The 21717-nt window shown below is 45.9% G+C and overlaps 1 protein-coding gene across 1 annotated transcript in view; it reads right to left on the bottom strand.

Annotated features, from left to right (window-relative positions):
- Positions 1–1420: 1420 nt before the first annotated feature.
- Positions 1421–21717, bottom strand: part of PLP2 (proteolipid protein 2) — a 38154-nt gene continuing 17857 nt past the window's right edge. The window contains exons 3-5 of the mRNA XM_063935563.1: positions 17897–17992; positions 10094–10184; positions 1421–1786 (exon numbers count right to left, since the gene is read on the bottom strand). Of these exons, the coding sequence (XP_063791633.1) occupies positions 1767–1786; positions 10094–10184; positions 17897–17992 (207 nt within the window). The 3' untranslated portion in view covers positions 1421–1766. The remainder of the gene's footprint in view (positions 1787–10093; positions 10185–17896; positions 17993–21717) is intronic.

Here is a 21717-nt window from a genome sequence, read left to right as displayed (position 1 = left end):
GCGCTGATTAGTGCTGGAGGATCAAGCTCCGCCCCCCGACGGCGGAGTTCGGTCCCACTCTAAATCTTTATACTGGCGGGGGATTTGGAATTATATAGCCTCTACAGTATATATAGGTACTCTGCCAGTCTTATCTGAGGTATATTTATGATGCCCAGGGCACCCCCCCTGCGCCCTGCACCCTTACTGTGGTGCCTGTGTGTGTGAGCTGGGAGCTGCGCGTTACCTCATGAAGATCTGAAGTCTTCTGCCGCCTTTGAAGTCTTATTTCTTCTTATACTCACCCGGCTTCTATCTTCCGGCTCTGTGAGGAGGACGGCGGCGCGGCTCCGGGACGAACGGCGAGGGTGAGACCTGCGTTCCGACTCCCTCTGGAGCTAATGGTGTCCAGTAGCCTAAGAAGCAAAGCCTATCATTTAAGTAGGTCTGCTTCTCTCCCCTCAGTCCCACGATGCAGGGAGCCTGTTGCCAGCAGTGCTCCCTGAAAATAATAAACCTAACAAAAGCTTTTTCAGAGAAACTCAGGAGAGCTCCCCTGCAGTGCATCCAGTCTCCACTGGGCACAGGAACTAACTGAGATCTGGAGGAGGGGCATAGAGGGAGGAGCCAGTGCACACCCATTCTAAAGCTTTACAGTGCCCATGTCTCCTGCGGAGCCGTCTATACCCCATGGTCCTTACGGAGTCCCCAGCATCCTCTAGGACGTAAGAGAAATATATAATAAAAAACAAAGAAAAAAATAATAATAAAGATTGACTTTGCTTTTAACAAAGATACCCTGGGCCGGATGTAATGAAGTCCTAGTTGGCCGGAGGTGCAGGTTCCCGGCTGAACTCAGACATTTTTTTAAAGTGGCAATCATGTACAAGACAAAACCATACCTTGTAAATGATTGCCGCTTTAAGAAAAAAAAACATCCAAGTTTGCATGGGTACCCGTGCCTCCAGCCATCTCAGACTTCATTACATCCGTCCATTGTCTTCTTACATTCCTACCTGCACACCAAAAAGGGAACCCATAAACTTACAGATGTACTAAGGATTACAGTGTCTAACCTGTAATGCAGAATACGGAGGGAATTAAATTTCACATTAACTTTACCACAATTTTTTTACGGGCTATCCAATTAGAGCCAATTTTTACCACACAGAAAATGACCTGTTTTCAGGCTAAAACATGTAGGATCCCGGATAAGTTCTCGGACCTATGTGTTTTCATGATCGCGGCTGCAAAAACAGGTCAATCATTAGAAATTTTTTTCTTCTTGCCTCCAGGCAGGTGAAATAAAAATCCCAGATATTGCCGGCTATCGGGGACAATTGGATAACCCTCGGGGGATTAATTAACCGCTGTAATTTGTCATATTTCATTTCTGTGCGTCAAAGCCCGTTAATGTCCCATTTTGCACTAAGACACAGTGTGATATTAATATGTTTATTGGTGTTGTGACAACAGTATTAAAAAAAAGCTCAAGGATTTTACAGTAAAACATCTAACCTTAGTGGACCCACGGTAGTTAGCGGACACAAACTAGCACACATACACAGTTTCCCATCCATCAAATTAGCATGAACACTGTCACCCATTAATCTACTGTTACATTACACACTTATATGTGTACACGGAGTCATCGTCCACTGTGGCCCAACACTCCCTATGCCGCCCGTTTCCTCGTCTCCAGGACAGCTGCACAGGGTGGGCAGAGGCATGTTGTTGGCTTGTAGCTTGTGTGAGGCGTTGGGATCTCTCCCGTTCAGGGCTGAGCGTTAGATATTATCCGGAGACTCTGAGAAAGGAAGAGCAACAGGGTTACAGAATGGTGCAATACGTTAAGCCTCATTTTCCTCTGCAGATGGTTTATATTGCTACATTTCTTTATATCCCACTCTGCTGTACTAATATTTTTGGGCCATTACTGTTATTTAAAGGGGGTGTAGTTAATGTCCCGGTGCTCAGGATCCAGTTGGTCAGAATGCCATTAGCAGGCAGACTCGTGATGGTAACTACTGGGGTTAGGGTTACGCATTCGAGGGAGGGCTAGGGTTAGGCTGGGGGCGAGCGCGTTTAGGGTTAGGCTGTAGGAGGTGGTTTGGGGTTAGGCTGTGGGAGGTGGTTTGGGGTTAGGCTGTGGGAGGTGGTTTGGGGCTGGGGGCGAGGGGGTTTAGGGTTAGGCTGTGGGAGGTGGTTTGGGGTTAGGCTGTGGGAGGTGGTTTGGGGTTAGGCTGTGGGAGGGGTGGGTTAGAGCTAGGATTAGGGTTATAATACTTAGCAAAATCCGTTGAGATTTTGACTGTAAGGATCCTGCTGTTGCCACGATCCTGTGCGCCGGAAATTGATACCAACCCTTTAGTAATTAATAGATTGTACACTGAAATGACTTAGTTGCCAATTATCCCTATTTAGCAGGGGCAGTACCAGATTTTAATCGTTTGCAGCTGGTAATGGGGGTCATTCCGAGTTGATAACTCGCTAGCTACTTTTAGCTGCCATGCAAACGCATGGTCACCTCCCACGGGGAAGGGGTGGGGGGTGTATTTTCGGAATTGACGTCAGACACCCGCCCTGCAAACGCTTGGACACGCCTGCGTTTTTCCAAACACTTCCTGAAAACGGTCAGTTGTCACCCATAAACGCCCTCTTCCTGTCAATCACCTTGCGATCGGCTGTGCAAATGGATTCTTTGTCTATACCATCACCCACCAACGATCCGCTTTGTAGCCGTACGACGCGCCTGCGCATTGCGATGCATACGCATGCGTAGTAGTAACCTGTTTGCTGCGCTGCGAAAAACGGCAGCGAGTGATCAACTCGGAATGACCCCCCAATGTCCCTATTTTTCACTAGTGATCAATTGCACAATAAAACATCATTTTTTTGCATGCTATGAGCAGTTCTTATCAGTCCTTATTCTCTGGATTTTATACATGTATTAAAGTAGTTCAAGTTCAGTAACATGAAAATTCAGTGCACATGGCATGATGGGAATTGTAGTTCCCCAGGGTCCACTAACACAGAATTATGCGTGACGTGCGTAGAGGCCCAGCAGCCCAGTATTTTTGGAAATACAGGTCGATTTTCCCATATACAAAATTCTGAAATATGGAATAATCCGAAATACAGATTTTTTTTTGAGATAATGCACAAAATTATAAAAAATATTGTATAAAATACCTTCAGGCTGTGTGTATAAGGTGTATATGAAACATGAATGCATTCTGTGCTTAGACTTGGGTCCCATCCCCAAGATATCTCTTTATGACATGCAAATATTACAAAGTATGGAAAAATCCAATATCCAAAATACTTCTGGTCCCAAGCATTCTGGATATTGGAGACTCAACCTGTAACCTGAAGATGTACAAACAATACGTAGGCGCTACTTAGGAGTGTGACCAGGTTAATCTAATGGCAGCCCACACAAGGTGGATCTGGATAACCATCAACAATAAATCTAAAAGAAAATGAAAAATAATGTGGGCGCTCAATATAGAATATAGATTCAGCTGCTGGTTTTACAAATAACCTTTTTATTCTTAATTAAAAAAAATCTATAAAACACAAGTGTGTAATCAGTTAAAAAACAACCTAGTATTCAACGTGGAAACATGTAAAAAACTAGACAGTACTGTCTTTTCATGGATAATATCAGACTGATTAATTAATAAGCAGGATTAGTACGGCATGCAGCTGTTAATTGCAACACGTGTGCACATGTAAAGGCGCAGTTAGTAGTAGTATGGCAATATTTGCAGGATATTAGTAGGTAGCCATACTTCACCGGATTCCAGGGGGTGGTATTCATTTGACCGGCGGTCAGCTGACCGACAGTCACATGACCTCCTCCACCATCCCGACGGCTCACTATCCCGATGGTCGGCATGCCGACCAACAGGGACTATTTCCATTCGTGGGTGTCCACGACACCCATAGAGTGGGAATAGAACCTGTGGCGACCCGCAGCGTGGCTTGCTGCACTCGCCCCTCCCCGTCGGTATGCTGCCGGGATCCCGGCGTCGGTAAGCTGACCGGCGGTCTCCTGACCGCCGGTCAGCCGTACTACACCTGATTCCAGGGTAAGAATGAAATATCCACTGTAAGTGCGGTGAGGAGATTCTTAATATAAGGATTTTAGGGGGTCATTCCGAGTTGATCGTAGCTGTGCTAAATTTAGCACAGCTACGATCATTCACACTGACATGCGGGGGGACGGCCAGCACAGGGCTAGTCCGCCCCACATGTCAGTGCCGCCCCCCCCGCAGAAGTGCAAAGGCATCGCACAGCGGCGATGCCTTTGCACTTCAAGAGTAGCTCCCGACCAGCCCAGCTTTAGCGTGCTGGCCGGGAGCTACTCGACGCTCCCCGGCCTGGATCGGCTGCGTGTGACGTCGCGCAGCCGCAGCGGCCTGCCCCCCCCAATGGTCCGGCCACGCCTGCGTTGGCCGGACCGTTTCCCCTAAACAGCGGCTTAATGCCGCCGTTCTGCCCCCTCGCCCAGCGACCGCCTCTGTCTGTCAATCAGGCAGAGGCGATCGTAGCAGCCCGACTGCCTTCGGTCATCTGGCATGCGCAGTTCTGACTCGATCGCACTGCTGCGATCAACTGCAGCGTGCGATCATGTCAGAATGACCCCCTTAGTTCCATCTGGCTTGATGCCGGCCAAATGCCTGAGTTGATATAGCACAGTTCCCACAGTATTAGCGCTGCTCTCGGACTCCCCGCACTGCGGCGGTTGGTGAACACAGATAGTACCTTGATGCTGTGTAGCAAGGCCCGGTGTGACAATACAGTGGATATTTCATTCTTACCCTGGAATCCGGTGAAGTATGGCTACCTACTAATATCCAGCAAATATTGCCATAGTACTACTAACTGCGCCTTTACATGTGCATACGTGTTGCAATTAACAGCTGCATGCCATACTAATCCTGCTTATTAATTAATCAGTCGATATTATCCATGAAAAGACAGTACTGTCTAGTTTTTTAAATGTTTCCACGTTGAATACTAGGTTGTTTTTTTTAACTGATTACACACTTGTGTTTTATAGAATTTATTAAGAATAAAAAGGTTATTTGTAAAACCAGCAGCTGAATCTATATTCTATATTGAGCGCCCACAACCTGAAGATGTTACTTAATAAACAACTATTGATTTTGTAACAGATTTCTGTATTTTGAAGCAAATACTGTACGTCGGTGTGACAAAATACACAGCTGCATGTGCTCGATACGGTTGGTATCCGGTCAGAAGGTCGACAGGTTCTGAATGTCACCATGGACTATATGTCGACATCCAAAAATGTCGACATGGTTCAAACGTCGACATTTAACATGTCGACACCAGAATGTCAACAGGTGGTTTTTTTCTTCTTCTTTTTTACGGTTAGGTTCACAGTTATGCTAAAATAAGAAAAAAACTATATGTCGGCATTCTGATGTCGACCTGAATGTTGACTTTTCATACTACACCCAGGACAGAATTCATCAACGTTTATCTTGCAGTCAATCCCGGAGGTTTGGCCGCTTACAACATACGCACCAAGATCCGGACTGCATCTTTAGATGCCGTTACCCAACAGAAGCCTATGGGCTTCTTTCTGCATTGCTTTCTGAGCGGGATTGAATTGGATCCTTCCCATCACCCCCCGTGGCGCAAGTGTCATACGACGCATGCGCAGACGGACTCCTGGGTCCTAAACCCAGAACTCAGTGGTTGCAAATGACAGCTCTTCTTGTGAGATCTGTTCTTAGCGGATATCTTCAAGCATGCAGATTAATAAATGGTGCAAGACAGCCATCCAGAATCAGGCGCAGTTGTGTACCCTCCATCCTGCACGGGCCGCAGTCCTGCGTACACAACCACAACACGCCCCTCACAGCGCTTTTGTAGAAACGCAATGCTGCAGCTCAGTTACATTCCTGCGGTCACAAAAGGAGCTGCGGTCCAGATGCACGTAGCATTGAAACGCCCGTAACTGCTCATAGATGCATAAAGCTCAGCCACGGACCATGCGCAGGTCTAAAAGTCGCCAACAACCGAATGGAAAACGGAGCATTCTGACTTTTATATGTCCTGTCTTTATCATTACATGCAACATACTCAGTACAGTCTCAGATTAGGGGGGAGAATTATGCCCCTTTTCCATCTACGATGCGGGTCGCAGCCAGGAGCCTGACACGGGTGCTACCTGGCTGTGACCCGCATCGGCCCCTTTCCCATCAGCAGTCACCATCCCGGCATATTGCCGGGTTGGTGACGCTGCTGGTGACGCGGCAGGGGCGGTGCTGGGAGATCACATGATCTCCCAGCGCTGCCCTTCCATACAGTGTAAACGGGAGCCGTGTCGCATCAACACGGCTTCCGTTTACACTACACCTTACCCGGATCACTCCCGTGTCCTACCCAGGTAGCTACCCAGGTAGGATTCCCGGGTCACATGATCCGGGTTTTTCCTGAGGGAGCCGTTTCCACTAGCAAAAAACACGGGTAAATGCGCGCCCCCGTGCATTTACCCGTGTTTTTTGAGCTAGTGGAAAAGGGGTATTAGCAAGCCATCTAAAGAGGTCAAGTGGAGCTGTTACCTATAGAAACATATTGGATTCTAGCTATATTTTATATAGGGTGTTTAAAAAAAAAAAAAACCCTGAAACATCTATGTATATCTTATGTGTTACAATAGACACTGGGTGACAGCCAATACGCCATCCAGAAACGTGCATGGTGCGTGGAACATATTTCCGAAGTTACAGGACGGAATAGCGGGCTTTCCCTGGCATCCATAATAACTGGGTTCCAGGACAATTTCCAGCTACTTGCACGACCAAACAAAACTATCCTGCCTTGGATGAAAATGTTACGGCAAACCCGGTCCGTAGCTAAACATAATAAAGGAAACGTTCCGGCAGACCCCACAGCACCACGAGCAATGACAATGACAGACGCCATGTGGAGCATATGGTTGTGTGAGCACGGAAAAAAGTTTCAGTTACCATTTTCTTTTTAAAAACCCTGTAAAACATACTAGATAAATGACAGGTAGAATCTGATTGGCTGCTACGCCTCCACTTGACCTTTTCAGAAGGTTTGATAAATTAAGCTCTAACACAGCTAGTGACTCATACGGGGGTAATTGAATAGTTTTGGGCGACCAGCCCAAAAGGTTACACTTATTTCGGATTTCAGCTCGCACCCTCCTGAGGCACGAACAGAAAGCCAAGTAAAGTAGGGCTTGGGGGCTGGTCACTAGTACCGGGTACTTAGCGCGGAAGAACATGCTTAACATGGCTAATCCCGTGCATTGGGAAGCGAGAATGCGACCATCACAACCAACGCAGGACTGGTCGCACAGACAATTGAATAGCTCCCGATCACTTTAGATGGCGATACGGGAGCGATAAAACGACTGAATAGCCCCATAAAGAACTTTCCGCACCATCCTTGCTAGGTAATTGTTTATATTTCCTTACTTTGAAATGTCTTTAGTACAGTACGTAGAGGTTTAAGGGCCTGATTCAGAAATGGAGGCAGTTCATCCATCAGCTGCGCGAAAACATGCAAAATAGACGCCTCCTGCCATCCGCTGCAGTGTCCAAAGAGGCAGCCTTGGATCATATGTGAGTACCCTCAGGTTACACAGGATGGCTGGGCTGTTTACACTGCTGGGGCCAGGAAATCTGTATCGGGAGACACACACCTTGGCCTCAGCACTCCCAGAAGACTGGGGCGTCACTCCCCCATTTTCAGGAACGCTGCCAACTTCGCCCACTACGTTCCCCAAACAGCAGCAGTCTCTTTTTCAGGCTGCGGCTCAAGGGACACTGTGTCAAATACAACAAATCAGACTCTAAGGGGTATATTTACTAATGTGAAGGTTTATAGAAGTGGAGATGTTGCCTACAGCAACCAATCAGATTCTACTTATCATTTATCTAGGGCAGGGGTGGGCAACAAGCGGCCCGCGAACCGATCCTGCCTGGCCCGCTGTCTCCCATCAGTGTGCAATGACAAGCGACCCGACTGGCTGAGCCGCTTGTCATTGCGCTACACTGCTGCCAGGCGTGGCGGCGCTGAGGAAATCGCGGTCACGTCACAGAGTCTGCCGACCGGGATTTCCTCTGTGATGTCATGCGCTGGGCGGCACGGGGGGCAGAGCCACAGCAGGAGCGGCGAGCAGCAGCAATGACTCCGGGGAGCGGACAGAAGCAGTGACTTCGGGCAGCAACAGCGACTCCGTGAAGCACGGGCAGCAGGGATCAGGCAGCGGATCATCTTCCACTGTGAAAAAAAGGTAAACCCCCTGCCCCGCAAGTACCTGAAATGGATCTGTACTTAAGCTGCAATATGGATTAAGGGGGGGAGATAAAAACTGCTATATAGGAGGGGAGAAAGGGGGGGGGGGGGGGGGAGATAAAAACTGCTACATAGGAGGGGAGAAAGGGGGGGGGGGGATAAAAACTGCTACATAGGAGGGGAGAAAGGGGGGGGGATAAAAACTGCTACATAGGAGGGGAGAAAGGGGGGAAGGGACTGCTATATAGATGGGGTAGGGACTGCTATATAGGTTCAGGGAAGGGGTGTAGGGACTGCTATATAGGTTATGGGAAGGGGGTGGGGACTGTTATATAGGTTCAGGGAAGGGGGTAGGGACTGCTATATAGGTTCAGGGGAGGGGGGAAGGGGGGTAGGGACTGCTATATAGGTTCAGGGGAGGGGGGAAGGGGGGTAGGGACTGCTATATAGGTTCAGGGGAGGGGGGAAGGGGGGTAGGGACTGCTATATAGGTTCAGGGGAAGGGGGGTAGGGACTGCTGTATAGGTTCAGAGGAGGGGGGGAAGGGGGGTAGGGACTGCTATATAGGTTCAGGGGAAGGGGGGTAGGGACTGCTATATAGGTTCAGGGGAGGGGGGAAGGGGGGTAGACCCTGCTATATAGGTTCAGGGGAGGGGGGGAAGGGGGGTAGGGACTGCTATATAGGTTCAGGGGAGGGGGGTAGGGACTGCTATATAGGTTCAGGGGAGGGGGGGGTAGGGACTGCTATATAGGTTCAGGGAAGGGGGGTAGGCACTGCTATATAGGTTCAGGGGAGGGGGGGAAGGGGGGTAGGGACTGCTATATAGGTTCAGGGGAAGAGGGGTAGGGACTGCTATATAGGTTCAGGGAAGGGGGGTAGGGACTGCTATATAGGTTCAGGGGAGGGGGGGGAAGGGGGGTAGGGACTGCTATATAGGTTCAGGGGAGGGGGGTAGGGACTGCTATATAGGTTCAGGGAAGGGGGGTAGGGACTGCTATATAGGTTCAGGGAAGGGGGGTAGGGACTGCTATATAGGTTCAGGGGAGGGGGGGAAGGGGGGTAGGGACTGCTATATAGGTTCAGGGGAGGGGGGTAGGGACTGCTATATAGGTTCAGGGGAGGGGGGTAGGGACTGCTATATAGGTTCAGGGGAGGGGGGGAAGGGGGGTAGGGACTGCTATATAGGTTCAGGGGAAGGGGGGTAGGGACTGCTATATAGGTTCAGGGAAGGGGGGTAGGGACTGCTATATAGGTTCAGGGAAGGGGGGTAGGGACTGCTATATAGGTTCAGGGGAGGGGGGGAAGGGGGGTAGGGACTGCTATATAGGTTCAGGGGAAGGGGGGTAGGGACTGCGATGCATGTGCAGTTCAGACCCGATTTACAAGATATTTTGTGTGTGGCCCTCGACTATTCACTGGAAGTGTTAAGCGGCCCCCCAGCTGAAATAATTGCCCACGCCTGACCTAGGGGATCAGTATGATTTACCGCCGCGCGGGATGCCGGCGCTCAGTATACCGACATCGGCATAACTTATCCAGCACCTTCTAGAAAATAATAGCTAGAATGTGATTGGCTGGGATATGCACATAGGAACCAGCCTCTAGGGTAGCGTGCAATGTGCACAGCGGAACACTGCAGCAACACATCCCCCCTAAGGCTACAACATTACACATTTACTGCTGATGAAGGCAACAAATGATGCTTATCTACTTTTAGCTTAAGATGGAATATTGGTAGTAATGGAAGCACCCTGACAGCCGCACATGGGAAAAGTATCCTTGCTATAATGGAAGCTTACTCACCAGTCGCAGCTTGTGTGTGTGTCTTCCTCAGCGGTGGAAACGTGATAAAAGCGTCATAACCGAATAGGATCCCTGCTAGAAGCCCAAAGACCTGCAAGGGACATGAGGAGTTTGTCATGACAACCGAGCAGTTTCTATATATCTATACTCACAAGCTTTATCACACAACCTCAACACATTGCCAGATAAGGTATCACATCTTACTATAAACAACAAGGGGAAGACTTACCAAACTTTCCAAAAAGGAGACGCTACATCAAGGTGAACCTCATCAGGTGGATCCCTAACATTCCGAATAGGTGATTTTAATTAGTGTAGGTCCTTGCATTGCTGTTACATATCAGAATGAGCACTATTATAGTTCTGGATAAATGTATATACTGTGTCAGTATTAGGGATGTTAGGGACCCACCTGACGTCCGCCTTGATGTGGTGGGTGGATGCATTCTTAGTCAAACGTGCTTATTTGAACTCCATGTTGGATTGTAGAGATTATCATAATTGATCTGATGATCAGTATTCTTAGTGCTCGAGTGTGCACCTGCATTTTACGTTTTTCTGTATATATATATATATATATATATATATATATATATATATATATAAAAAAACACTATGATGTTGGAGTGCAAAGTGAGATTGAAGAGTGCAAGTACAGTGTCATGCTATTGGTGGGTGAGATTACTAGAGTCAAAGTAATCCCAGGTTTCTGTATACACTCCTGTTCTGTATACACTCCTGGTCACACAGGCTGCACATCATACACAGGTAATTTCAACAAATCAAATTTTATAAGTGTAGGAAAAAACTAAAGTAAACATAAACTGATAAGAATAAATAAGACATTGGGGGGGGGAGGGTATCCAATTAGCCGCGAAAACATGGTAATTTATCGTGGATCAACTTTTTGATCTAAGATAATGGCTTTTTTGTGGGTATGCGAGCTCCTGTTTTTCAACCTATCCTATTGCAAATGTGCAAAAATGGGATTCACTCAAAAAAAATTGCCGGAAAAACCAGTGAAAAGTATAGGTGAAAATGGGGAAATCTGCCTGTACCCTAAAAAGTTAAAATAATATAGGATAACAGTGTAGAAGTGTATTAGTGGTCATAATAAAAGTAACGTATTTGCAGTACAAATGGCTGTTATATGTATTTTTCAAAAAAAGTTACAAAAAATTATAGAAAGCGAGTTTTTTTGAGCAAAATAAGTGCTCAAATTAAATTGAGGATACATAAAAATGTGTTTAGGTATATATTTGGGACACTTTAAGCCACTTTAAAAAAAAAAGCCCTCCCCCCAAAAAAAGATTACTCCCACCTGCAAGCCTAAAAACACTTGTCCCATTCATAAATCACCCCAATATACCTGTCCCATATCTTGTACCACAATTTCCATAATTTTGACCTTTTTCACCCCAAAAATGACGTAATTATTCGGCAATTCAAAATAATTAAAAACTTCTAAGTGCCTAATTAGTCATTCAGAGGGGCTATCCCAGGGGTTCTGAACCAAATCCCCTTACAATACCTTACAATAGGGTTTCTCCCCACCTTTTCCTCTGCTCGGAGGTGGTGAAAAGAAATTTGTGGTAAAACATATGGACGATTATTGGGGGTCATTCCGAGTTGTTCGCTCGTTATTTTTTTCTCGCAACAGAGCGATTAGTTGCTAATGCGCATGCGCAATGTCCGCAGTGCGACTGCGCCAAGTAAATTTGCTATGCAGTTAGGTTTTTTACTCACGGCATTACGAGGTTTTTTATTCGTTCTGGTGATCGTAATGTGATTGACAGGAAGTGGGTGTTTCTGGGCGGAAACTGGCCGTTTTATGGGAGTGTGTGAAAAAACGCTACCATTTCTGGGAAAAACGCGGGAGTGGCTGGAGAAACGGAGGAGTGTCTGGGCGAACGCTGGGTGTGTTTGTGACGTCAAACCAGGAACGACAAGCACTGAACTGATCGCACTGGCAGAGTAAGTCTCGAGCTACTCAGAAACTGCACAGAGAAGTCTTTTCGCAATATTGCGAATCTTTCGTTCGCAATTTTGATAAGCTAAGATTCACTCCCAGTAGGCGGCGGCAATGGGTTTTCACGGCTAACAGAAACCCCCCCACCCATAGTACAAGGAAAAATATAGAGAACAGAGGCTGTAAAGAGCCGGGATATACATTTAATGAGCTAAACCAAGAGAAACAGGATAAAGGTCAGCAAAGTCTGGGCTAGGCAAAATCAGACCAGGAACTCCAATTACTACAGACAGAGGAAAGTTCCAATAAACAGGATCCAGCACAGTCACAAGAGGGTGTTTTCAGGATACTCAAAAAACTCAGAGGTCAAGAAGCCAGGTAGGTGTGACCCGGATCACCCAGACAGGAAAACTATATACAGTACACAAGAAATCATGTGCCAGCAATCAATCATTGGCCACTCATAGTCTCCACCTACAGGCCAGACAGCAGAATGCAGCATCTGTATCAAGAAATACTGCCACCTAGAGAAGGCATCCCACTATACAACACATAATAGAAACTAATAATAAATAGAAATATACATTATAGAAGTGTGTAATCTTCACTGTCTCACTGGTTTCCTGGCCAGCCACAAAGTAGCGTTTCAGGTCAATGTAGCTTAGGAGCAAACATTAATTAAGGGGTAAATGCAGCATTATGGGGGAGAAGTGTTATCAGCGCACGTTATGTGCACAGATACCGATTCTGCCCCATGTATTAGAGCGGCGGAGCGGGCTCAGTGACAGGGGCGGATCCATATAGGTGCTGCTATCTATAAGATAGCAGGCTGATAAGCTTTGGCAATGTATGAATGGTCAGCAGCGCTGACCGTTCCGACACCTGCAGCTGTCAATTTCGACAGCTGTCCCTGGCTGTGGCAGGTGCCGGCTGGGGACTGCGCAGGGAATCTTGGGTGAGTAGCGAGATCCCGCGCATGAGCAGAAGAGGCAGCCAGGCAGGGATACACAGCGTGTCATCACTAAGCTGATGCGCTGTGTGCTCAGGGGGGATCACCGGAGGGGGAATTTCGGCAAACAAGATGTCATGTCCCTTACTGCTTTGCCTCGGTAATAAGGCGAAGCAGGCAGTGTTATAGCGGCACCGACATTTACCCCAAAATATTCGAATGTGGTTTTAGGTGTCAAGATCCCAGTTTAAAACCAGATAATGACTGGCTACATTAAGGGATATATTCAACAAGAGTTGGAAGCTGCCGTCTTGTCGGAAAGACGGCAGTTTCCGACTGGAATAGGTCGGAAGGGTTTCCGACCTATTTAATACGGGCAAATTTAAACCCGACTTGTCAGAATGCTGTCGGAAAGCAGGTGGATCGGCGGAATACCAGCCGATCCGACAAACTCAATCCGACTTGAAAACAAGTCGGATTGAGTTGAGGAGACGGGGATCGGGGATGAGAGGTACCTTGACGGCCGTCCCCCAGCCAGGCATCTCTCTCCCTGCGATGCCTCCCCCGCCGCCGCAGACATCTCCCCCGCTGCCAGCTCCGGCCGCCGATCTCAGCTCCCCCGTTGGCTGCCACACTGTTCCCGCCGCCGCTACTGTCAGCGCACCTGGCAGCCGCCCGGCAGCAGCGGCAGGACAAGACACAGGGAACGGCCAAATACGGATTTGCCCGCTCTTTGAATAGGGGTTGTCGGGTCCATTCCAATAACTGCATGTGCAGTGGACTTGACTCTTATTGAATATACCCCTAAATGTTGTTTTTTTCTGCAAGTGTAACACATCGGTGCACTTGCAGAAAAAAAGACCCTCCCACGCCCCTCACAAATAAAAAAAATCACTTTGGCTAATGAAACATTGTGCATGGCTCCAACCACGTAAAGAGCTGTTCATGACGTTTAAATGTTCCAGGAGTTTATTAGGACTGAAGACCTTTCAGCGCAGGTGAGGTGGGCATTCAGATATCCTACTGGGTAACATTACATTGAGGCTTAGTGGTCCTACAATGGATGGCAACAGGTATAATATCACAACATGCGTGTGCTCGTCCACACTGGATTATTACAGACGTTTAAGTGTCCTGACAATAATACATTTACTTCTGTATCTAGGACCACAGAACTACCAAAATTGTCAATTGCCCATACGATCCATGAAGGTAAAATAGACTGTTCAGCAGGTTTACTTCTATATCATGCATAGAGTATATCGTACTCCAGTAATGCATCATAGAGCATACCTCCGGTCTGTCCAAAGTGTGGTGAGGAAGGGGCTGATTTCTGGCACCTATTGTGGTCTTGCCCAAAGATAGTACCCTTTTGGGTTGCAGTTTGAAATGATATTACCCTTACAGAACCATCTCTACCTCTGTTAGACCCTAAATTGTGTTTATTCGGACTGGATATCGAAGAGACACATTCCCTGGTTTTATATCCATGTGTTTTATGCTTAACCACCATGGCAAAGGTATTAATAGCCAGGAAATGGTTTTCCCCTGAATCGCCCAATATCTCTCACTGGACAGCTTTAGTCAAGAAATCTCTGGGCACGAGAGGGTGATGTTTAGATCTAGAGGTGCACTCTTTAACTATTATGGTAAATGGGATAGATGGAATACGTCAATTTTTGAAACGGGACTGTTGAGGCAAAAGGGAAGGTTGCATGATATCTGGTAATGGTACTCGGGGACTTGCACTCACCTTATAGTTAGATGGGCGATATTCCCTTTCTCTTCTGCTGTTTTGTTTGCACTCTGTTGTACCATCTTACTATATATGACAACTGAGGCTCCGCAGTTACCCATAACTAGGATGAGGATCTGAATATGCTGCTATATATGATATGACATGCACTTACTTGACCTATTCTCGTATTTTCTTAAATTAATACCGATATCTGTTCAATCTCCTCTTGTGATACATTCCATGTACTTTTTGTTTTCTTTTAGTTTTTTGTTTAGTTGATGTTTGTGGAAAAACTTTCAATAAAAAAAGTACAGAATTAAAAAAAAAAAAATAGACTGTTCAGTGACATTCCTCTGCTACCCTGTAAAAAGTAAAATCTAATCTCCCACCCAGTTACTGACAGCTGACACTGACCCCCAAATGATTAGGACAGGGTCCTAAAATAATCTGATACAGTTCCAACAGTTGAGCCTACAGTCATTTGGCACCACTGTTCACACGTACTTACTCAGATTACTAGCATGACAGGAAACTCAGCCACAGTACCACAGAAATTCCCAGTGACCTGGCTATAGCAACTGGTTAGGGGGTGTCAATCGCAATGTATAGCAAACACGCATAAACCAAAAAGTGCCAGCACTTGTATATGCAGTTAAGAATGTCAAATAATTAATTAAAAAGTAGAAAGATAAGGTATAAAAATTGAGAGATATATGGTATTCATATAAAAAAAAAATAAAGATTCAATTATTATATACAAAATCAACAATAACTTCACTATGATATATCACAACACTGGCTCCTGTGGCAAGGAGTTATATATTAGGAACTTTCTCCGTTAGTCTATTCAAATATCCAGTTTAACGCAGCAGGATATTACCAGATGGGATCCGGTCAAGATCCCGGTGGTCTGGATCGTGGCAGTCGAAATATAAGTATATATATATATAAATTAGGGTTAGGCTACGGGACGGGAGGGTTAGGCTGCAGGACCGGGGGTTAGGTTCAGGCGCCGCACGGAGGGTAAGGTTTAGGCTGCGGGGAGGGAGGGTTAGGGGGCCATGTGGGGAAGGTAAGTATACTTACCTTTCCCTGTCGGGATTCTGATCGTCGGGATGCCACGGTCGGTATCCTGACCGCCTGCATCCCGACCGCCGGCATTTCCTACTCAACCCTGCCGGATATGTGGAAATTAGACCCAGGCAGTCCTTATAGCAATGGACTGATATTCTTCAAACTTAGGGGGTCTTTCAGACGTGATCGCTGCTGTGCGTTATCGCAGAGCTGGCAGTCAGGTACTAACTGCGCATGCATATGCACCGCAATGCGCACACGCGTCGGACAACAACGGGCCTCGCCGGTCAGCGACAGGATGGTGCGAAAAATCCGAACGCACGGGCGTTCGCAAGGTGATTGACAGGAAGAGGCCGTGTGTGGGTGGCAACTGAGCCTTTACAGGGAGTGTCCGGAAAAACGCAGGCGTGCCCAAGCGTTTTCAGGGAGAGTGTGTGACGTCAGCTCCGGCCCCCGATCAGCCTAATTCTATCGCACTGGAGGAGTAAGTCCTGGGCTGCGCAGAGACTGCACAAAGTGGATTTTAGCAGCTCGGTGTACACATAGGAACGCACACTTGCACAGCGAATATACACTCCCCCTGGAGGAGGCGACTATCTGATTGCAGGACAGCAAAATTAGCAGCCCAGCAATCAGATCTGAATCATCCCCTTTGACTCCAGACACACTACCCACCGGATTTATAAGCTTTAGACCAGTGGTTCCCAACCTCGGTCCTCAAGTACCCCCCAACAGTTCATGTTTTCCAGGTCACCTAGCAGTTGAAGAGGTGTATCATTACTCACGGACACATTTTAAAAGACCCACAGGTGGAGCAAATTCTTTCACTTTCAATCCTTTGAGGAGATCTAGAAAACATGAACTGTTGGGGGTACTTGAGGATCCATTGGGAACCACTGCTTTAGACAAAGACTGAGAACCATATGGACTGAGCCTTTCTTCTCTGTGGTTTCCAGATACTTGCAGCTTTTTGGATGCCCAGTGGTTACCTTCACAGCCTGACATCTCTGCAATTCATTGCTAAAAGGACTGTCTGGGACTACTTTCCAAGGGGGGAATGTAATAGAGTGCGAGAACCAGGAAGTGCGGGATTCTGTCCGAGTTCCCACGTATTTTTAAAGCAGCAATCAGTTACACAGCAAAACCAAGCTTGTTTTGACATGTAACTGATTGCCGCTTTAAAAATATGTGAGAAAAAAGTCCTCGCACTCTATTACATTCCCCCACAAGTATCTGGTAATATCCTGCCATTAAACTGGATATTTCAATCCAGAGAAAGGTCCTAATATATGACTCCTTGCCACAGGAGCGTTGTGATATATCATATTTGAGTAATTGTTGATTTTATATATAATGATCTTATTTTTATTTTATTTTTTATAATAAAGATATCTGTAAATTTTGATACCTTATCCGTCCACTTTTTAATTCATTATTTGACAGTATTAGCTGCATATATAAGCGCTGGTATTTTTTGGTTTATCAGAGGAAACTCGTGTGGTTGACGGTTAAGTGTGTCAAATATCTTATCTCCTTACATACAGTACTATAGTAATATTTCTGAATGTTACAAAATGCCATTTCACACAGGATCAATGGATACAGTATTTTAGGTCCTTTTATGTACAACACATTCATTATTTTACCAATATCCTTTTGGAGTCATAGGTGTGCGCAGACGCCAACACAAGGGTGCCACTCCGGTCTTCCCCCATCCGCTGCATTATGGTCTATTCTCCCTCCCACCGTCCAGGACATAGACTGCCTACCTGGGCGGCCCAGGTGAGCAGTCTTATGTCCCAATGCAAGGGGTGGAGGAGGTAGTCTGTTACCCGGCGGAGGTGGAAAGACCGGAGCGCCACCCCCGTGTCGGCATCTGCGTACGCCTATGTTTGGAGTTGTGTGCTAGATTACAAATACAGCTTTCCCATAGCAACCAATCAAATTATACGAATAATTTTATAGAATTTGCACGATAAATGACAGCTAGAAGTTTAATAGTTGCTATGGGCAAAGTCTCGACCTGCCCTCTTCAGAAAGTTTGATACTTTTCCCCTACAGTCTCTTACTCACCGATCCAGCTATACCAGGACCATCACTACCACGGATTAGGCACACTAAGGACAGAATAATGAGGAGGCCGGAGCCGATGGCGGCACGTATAAAATCCTAATTGGAAGACAAGAGAAACAGAAAACATTGTGAAAATACATAACACATTACAAGTTACCACACAAATATCTTGGAGTTTGCATGTTCTCCCTGTACCTGCGTGGATTTCCTCAGGGAACTCCGGTTTACTTATATAACACAAAGTATGCCTATCTTTCTCGTGTAAAATGCCTATCTTTCTCGTGTAAAATGGTTTACCGTGAGAGCAAATCTTTTTGAACACAGTGGTGGATAAAAGATACCTTTATGAGTTTAACCTTTTCTTTGGAAAAGTGAGTTGGGGTACGCCTCTTTGGTGAAATAATCACGTTCTTCACTGTATGATAAGTCCAGAAACAAAAGATATTTTATGGACTGTTAAAGAATCTTTATTATATAATCCTACAAATCTACATTTTAGATAAGTGTTGTACAGGTGAAAACGATTTCACACATATATATATTTTTTTCACGGCAACACCCATACGAGAGGGAAGGACATTTTGCTTAGGAGGAAGAAAGAACTATCAGCAAAAGAAACCTTGATGTGTTTGAAGCAGCCTCCTTTATTGTGAGTGAGGTATGCCCATCTTCTTCCCGTGCAAAAGGGTTTGACCGTGAGAGTGATTCTGTCTAACACAGTGGTGGATGAAAGATACCTTTATGAGTGTAATCTTTTCTTTGGATAAGTGAGTTGGGGTACGCCTCTTTGGTGAAATAATCACGTTCTTCACTGTCTGATACGTTCAGTTAATAAAAAGATATTCATGGACTATTAAAGACTCTGTCACACATTTATACAATCCTTTCTTTTCATGGTGACATCTACACGAGTGAAAGGGAGGTCCCGTCAAAGAAGAACATTGAGGAACGTATTGTAAAGTACCAATCACGTTAATATCATAGCGCCTGTATTTGTTTGAGTCCCACACATTCTTTGTGTTAAATTTGTTTAAACTTTGAATTTTGGTGAGATTCAATTGTGGTGAATCACGGCTCGGGCAGCTTCCAGGGCGCCATTTACAAGGGTTCTCAAATCCGTATTCTCCGGTTTACTTATAGATGGTCAGAAAGGCTCCTGCAGTGCGGACTCCATTCGCACCTATATGTGCACAAGTGCAGGTAAGAGCAAGGATTGCAGTGGGTGGAGCTAAGGTTTTTAGGGGTGTACCTTGCTCTGTAGGCACTAGGCGTATCAATATGTGCTAGGCGTATTAATGTTATACGCCTATACATGAAAGCGTTATTTCGTTTTGCAGGTTGGGATTATTTAAATAGCATTGAAGGGGCAGCGACATAAATTAGACTAAACCAGTGGTTCCCGAACTCAGGGGAAGATTTATTAAAATGGCCATAAGGTTCGTTATAAGCAGGGTCCCGCTTCACCGCATTATCGTGGTGAAGCATGACCTCTTTTCCGGTGAATTTACCAACCCTGCTGTGTACGTTATGAGAGCGCGTTATCACACCCCTCTGGGGATACGCGTCCTCCCATAACGGTCGTCCGCTTCGGCTGCAGTCACTTCTTCTGCGCCTGCGTCGTCCAGTAACTCCCAGCGTGCAGTTCGGGAGTTAGGATGGCGCATGCGCAGATTGTTGTTGTGGACGCCGGAGACAATAAAGTTTTTTGACAAAGGAACAAAAAAAAAAAAAAAAAGGAGGACCTGCAAAGACAGCCGCAGCGCCGGGTCCGGCCGCCGAAGAGGAAGAAGGTAGAAGAGACGAACGTTCGGTCACACCGAACGTTCATAAGTAAGCCAGCTCATTGGTGCTCTATCTAACAATAGAGGCGCCGATAAGGCAGCGGGTGCATACCGCCTCTGCTAACAATAGCGCATCGCCGGAATCATACATCAGGGGAAGCGCTATCTGCGGCACATAACGTGTGCAGATAGCGCTTTTCCCCATAAAGAATGATATTTTAAATCTACCTCTCAGTCATAAAGGCACCATAACAGTCCAGGTTTTAAGGATATCCATGGCTGAGCAGGGACAGTTAAATCAAATTGACTGAGGCACTAAGTAAGTCACCTTTGCCCAAACTTTGGGAATCTCTGGATTAACCAAATAACATAACATGGACGTCTGACTCTGAAGTGAGGTTTCAACTGAACATATTTTCTGCAATCAGATTTTTCATATATATCTTATGGGTGTGGTTCATCAAATCGACAGTGTCTAGGTCGACAATGTTTAGGTCGACCACTATAGGTCGACAGTCACTAGGTCGACATGGATGGAAGGTCGACAGGGTTTCTAGGTCGACGTGCTAGGTCGACAGGTCTAAAGGTCGACATGAGGATTTTTTTTTTTTTTTTTTGTCGTTTTCTTCGTAGAGTGACCGGGATCCCAAATTAGTGCTTCGCTCGCCATGCTTCGGGCATGGTGCCTTCGCTCCGCTACCGTTTCGACGTAGCGCATGTCGACCTAGAAACCCTGTCGACCTTCCATCCATGTCGACCTAGTGACTGTCGACCTATAGTGGTCGACCTAAACATTGTCGACCTAGACATTGTCGATCTTCAGACCGGATCCCATATCTTATGTCCCTTACCTACTGTATGTGTCAAGAATGCAACCACCTGAATATATATTTGAATATGTTGCGTGAACAAAGATATCACCTGATGTTTCAGTTCAATAGATAAGTAAACCAAAGCAACTTGAGTTATACTTTTTGCTGTGCTTCAGATACCCCCACTGCCTGTAGAGCTTTTAGTCAGAAGCTAAACCACTTCCTAGATACCGCTAGAGACATTGCTATCTGCCGGATGTAAACATCTGTAATCAGGCATGCTGAAGACAAGGCAACTCATGACCAATCATAAAGGGGATTGAAAACAAAGCACTTCTTTCCAGTCAAGGCAATTTCAGAGTGTGACGAGAATGAAGGGTTTGCGCAACGTATTCGAAAAACATCATTTAAGACCAGTGATGCTATAATATCCGTTTTGTAGCAAAATGTGCTTGTGAGACAAGGAAGGCGCCACAGAACATTGTGTAACCATAACCTCTGTAGAGAGAATGGGAAAAGGGAGGCGTTGTGTGGTGTAAAAGGATATTGCAATCTCTTGCCTTCCGTTTACCAAAGAATTCTATAAATCACAACCTGTACAGTTCCTTCTTCAGTTTCACATCTGACAAAACTCTAACTAGTTGCCACGGTAACATGCAGTTTTCAGTCAACAAATGAAAATATATTATTATGACCTTACTATCAAATATTACAGCCTTAGTAATATAATAGTCACTTACTGACAAGCAACCACCTGTCAGTAAGTTATTGCTGATCCTAATTAGATGCCTCTTAGATGTATACACACTATAAGATTATTTGTCCAATCTTTCTGGTTAAAGTGAAAATCTGGTAATGTATGAGAGCAAATGACAATTAATCATTTCCTCCAAAAGCCAGAAAATGGGCTAAAAAGTTTGAATGACTGTTTTTGTCCATTTTACAGATTTTCATGCCAAACAGATAAATTGGATAATCTTCTAGTGTGTATCCAGCTTTATCAATGTTACTCTGATTTGCCAGCAGTAACTGTACTGCTGGCCAATTGGAGTAACATTAATCTGGACAATTTACATTCATGTTCAATAACGTGATTGATTGACGTAGAATTCCATCGATCAGTCAATCCCACTAGAGGGGAGGAGCGGAACGCACCTTAAACTGCCCAGATTCTGCCATACAATTGTTCCTGGCAAGCATTATTGAGAGGATTGACGGCAATAAAGAG

This window comes from Pseudophryne corroboree, chromosome 8 (genome assembly GCF_028390025.1).
Source record: "Pseudophryne corroboree isolate aPseCor3 chromosome 8, aPseCor3.hap2, whole genome shotgun sequence".
NCBI classification, from domain to species: Eukaryota; Metazoa; Chordata; class Amphibia; order Anura; family Myobatrachidae; genus Pseudophryne; species Pseudophryne corroboree.
Note: the sequence above shows the minus strand (reverse complement) of the source record. Positions and strands in the feature narration are given on the sequence as shown.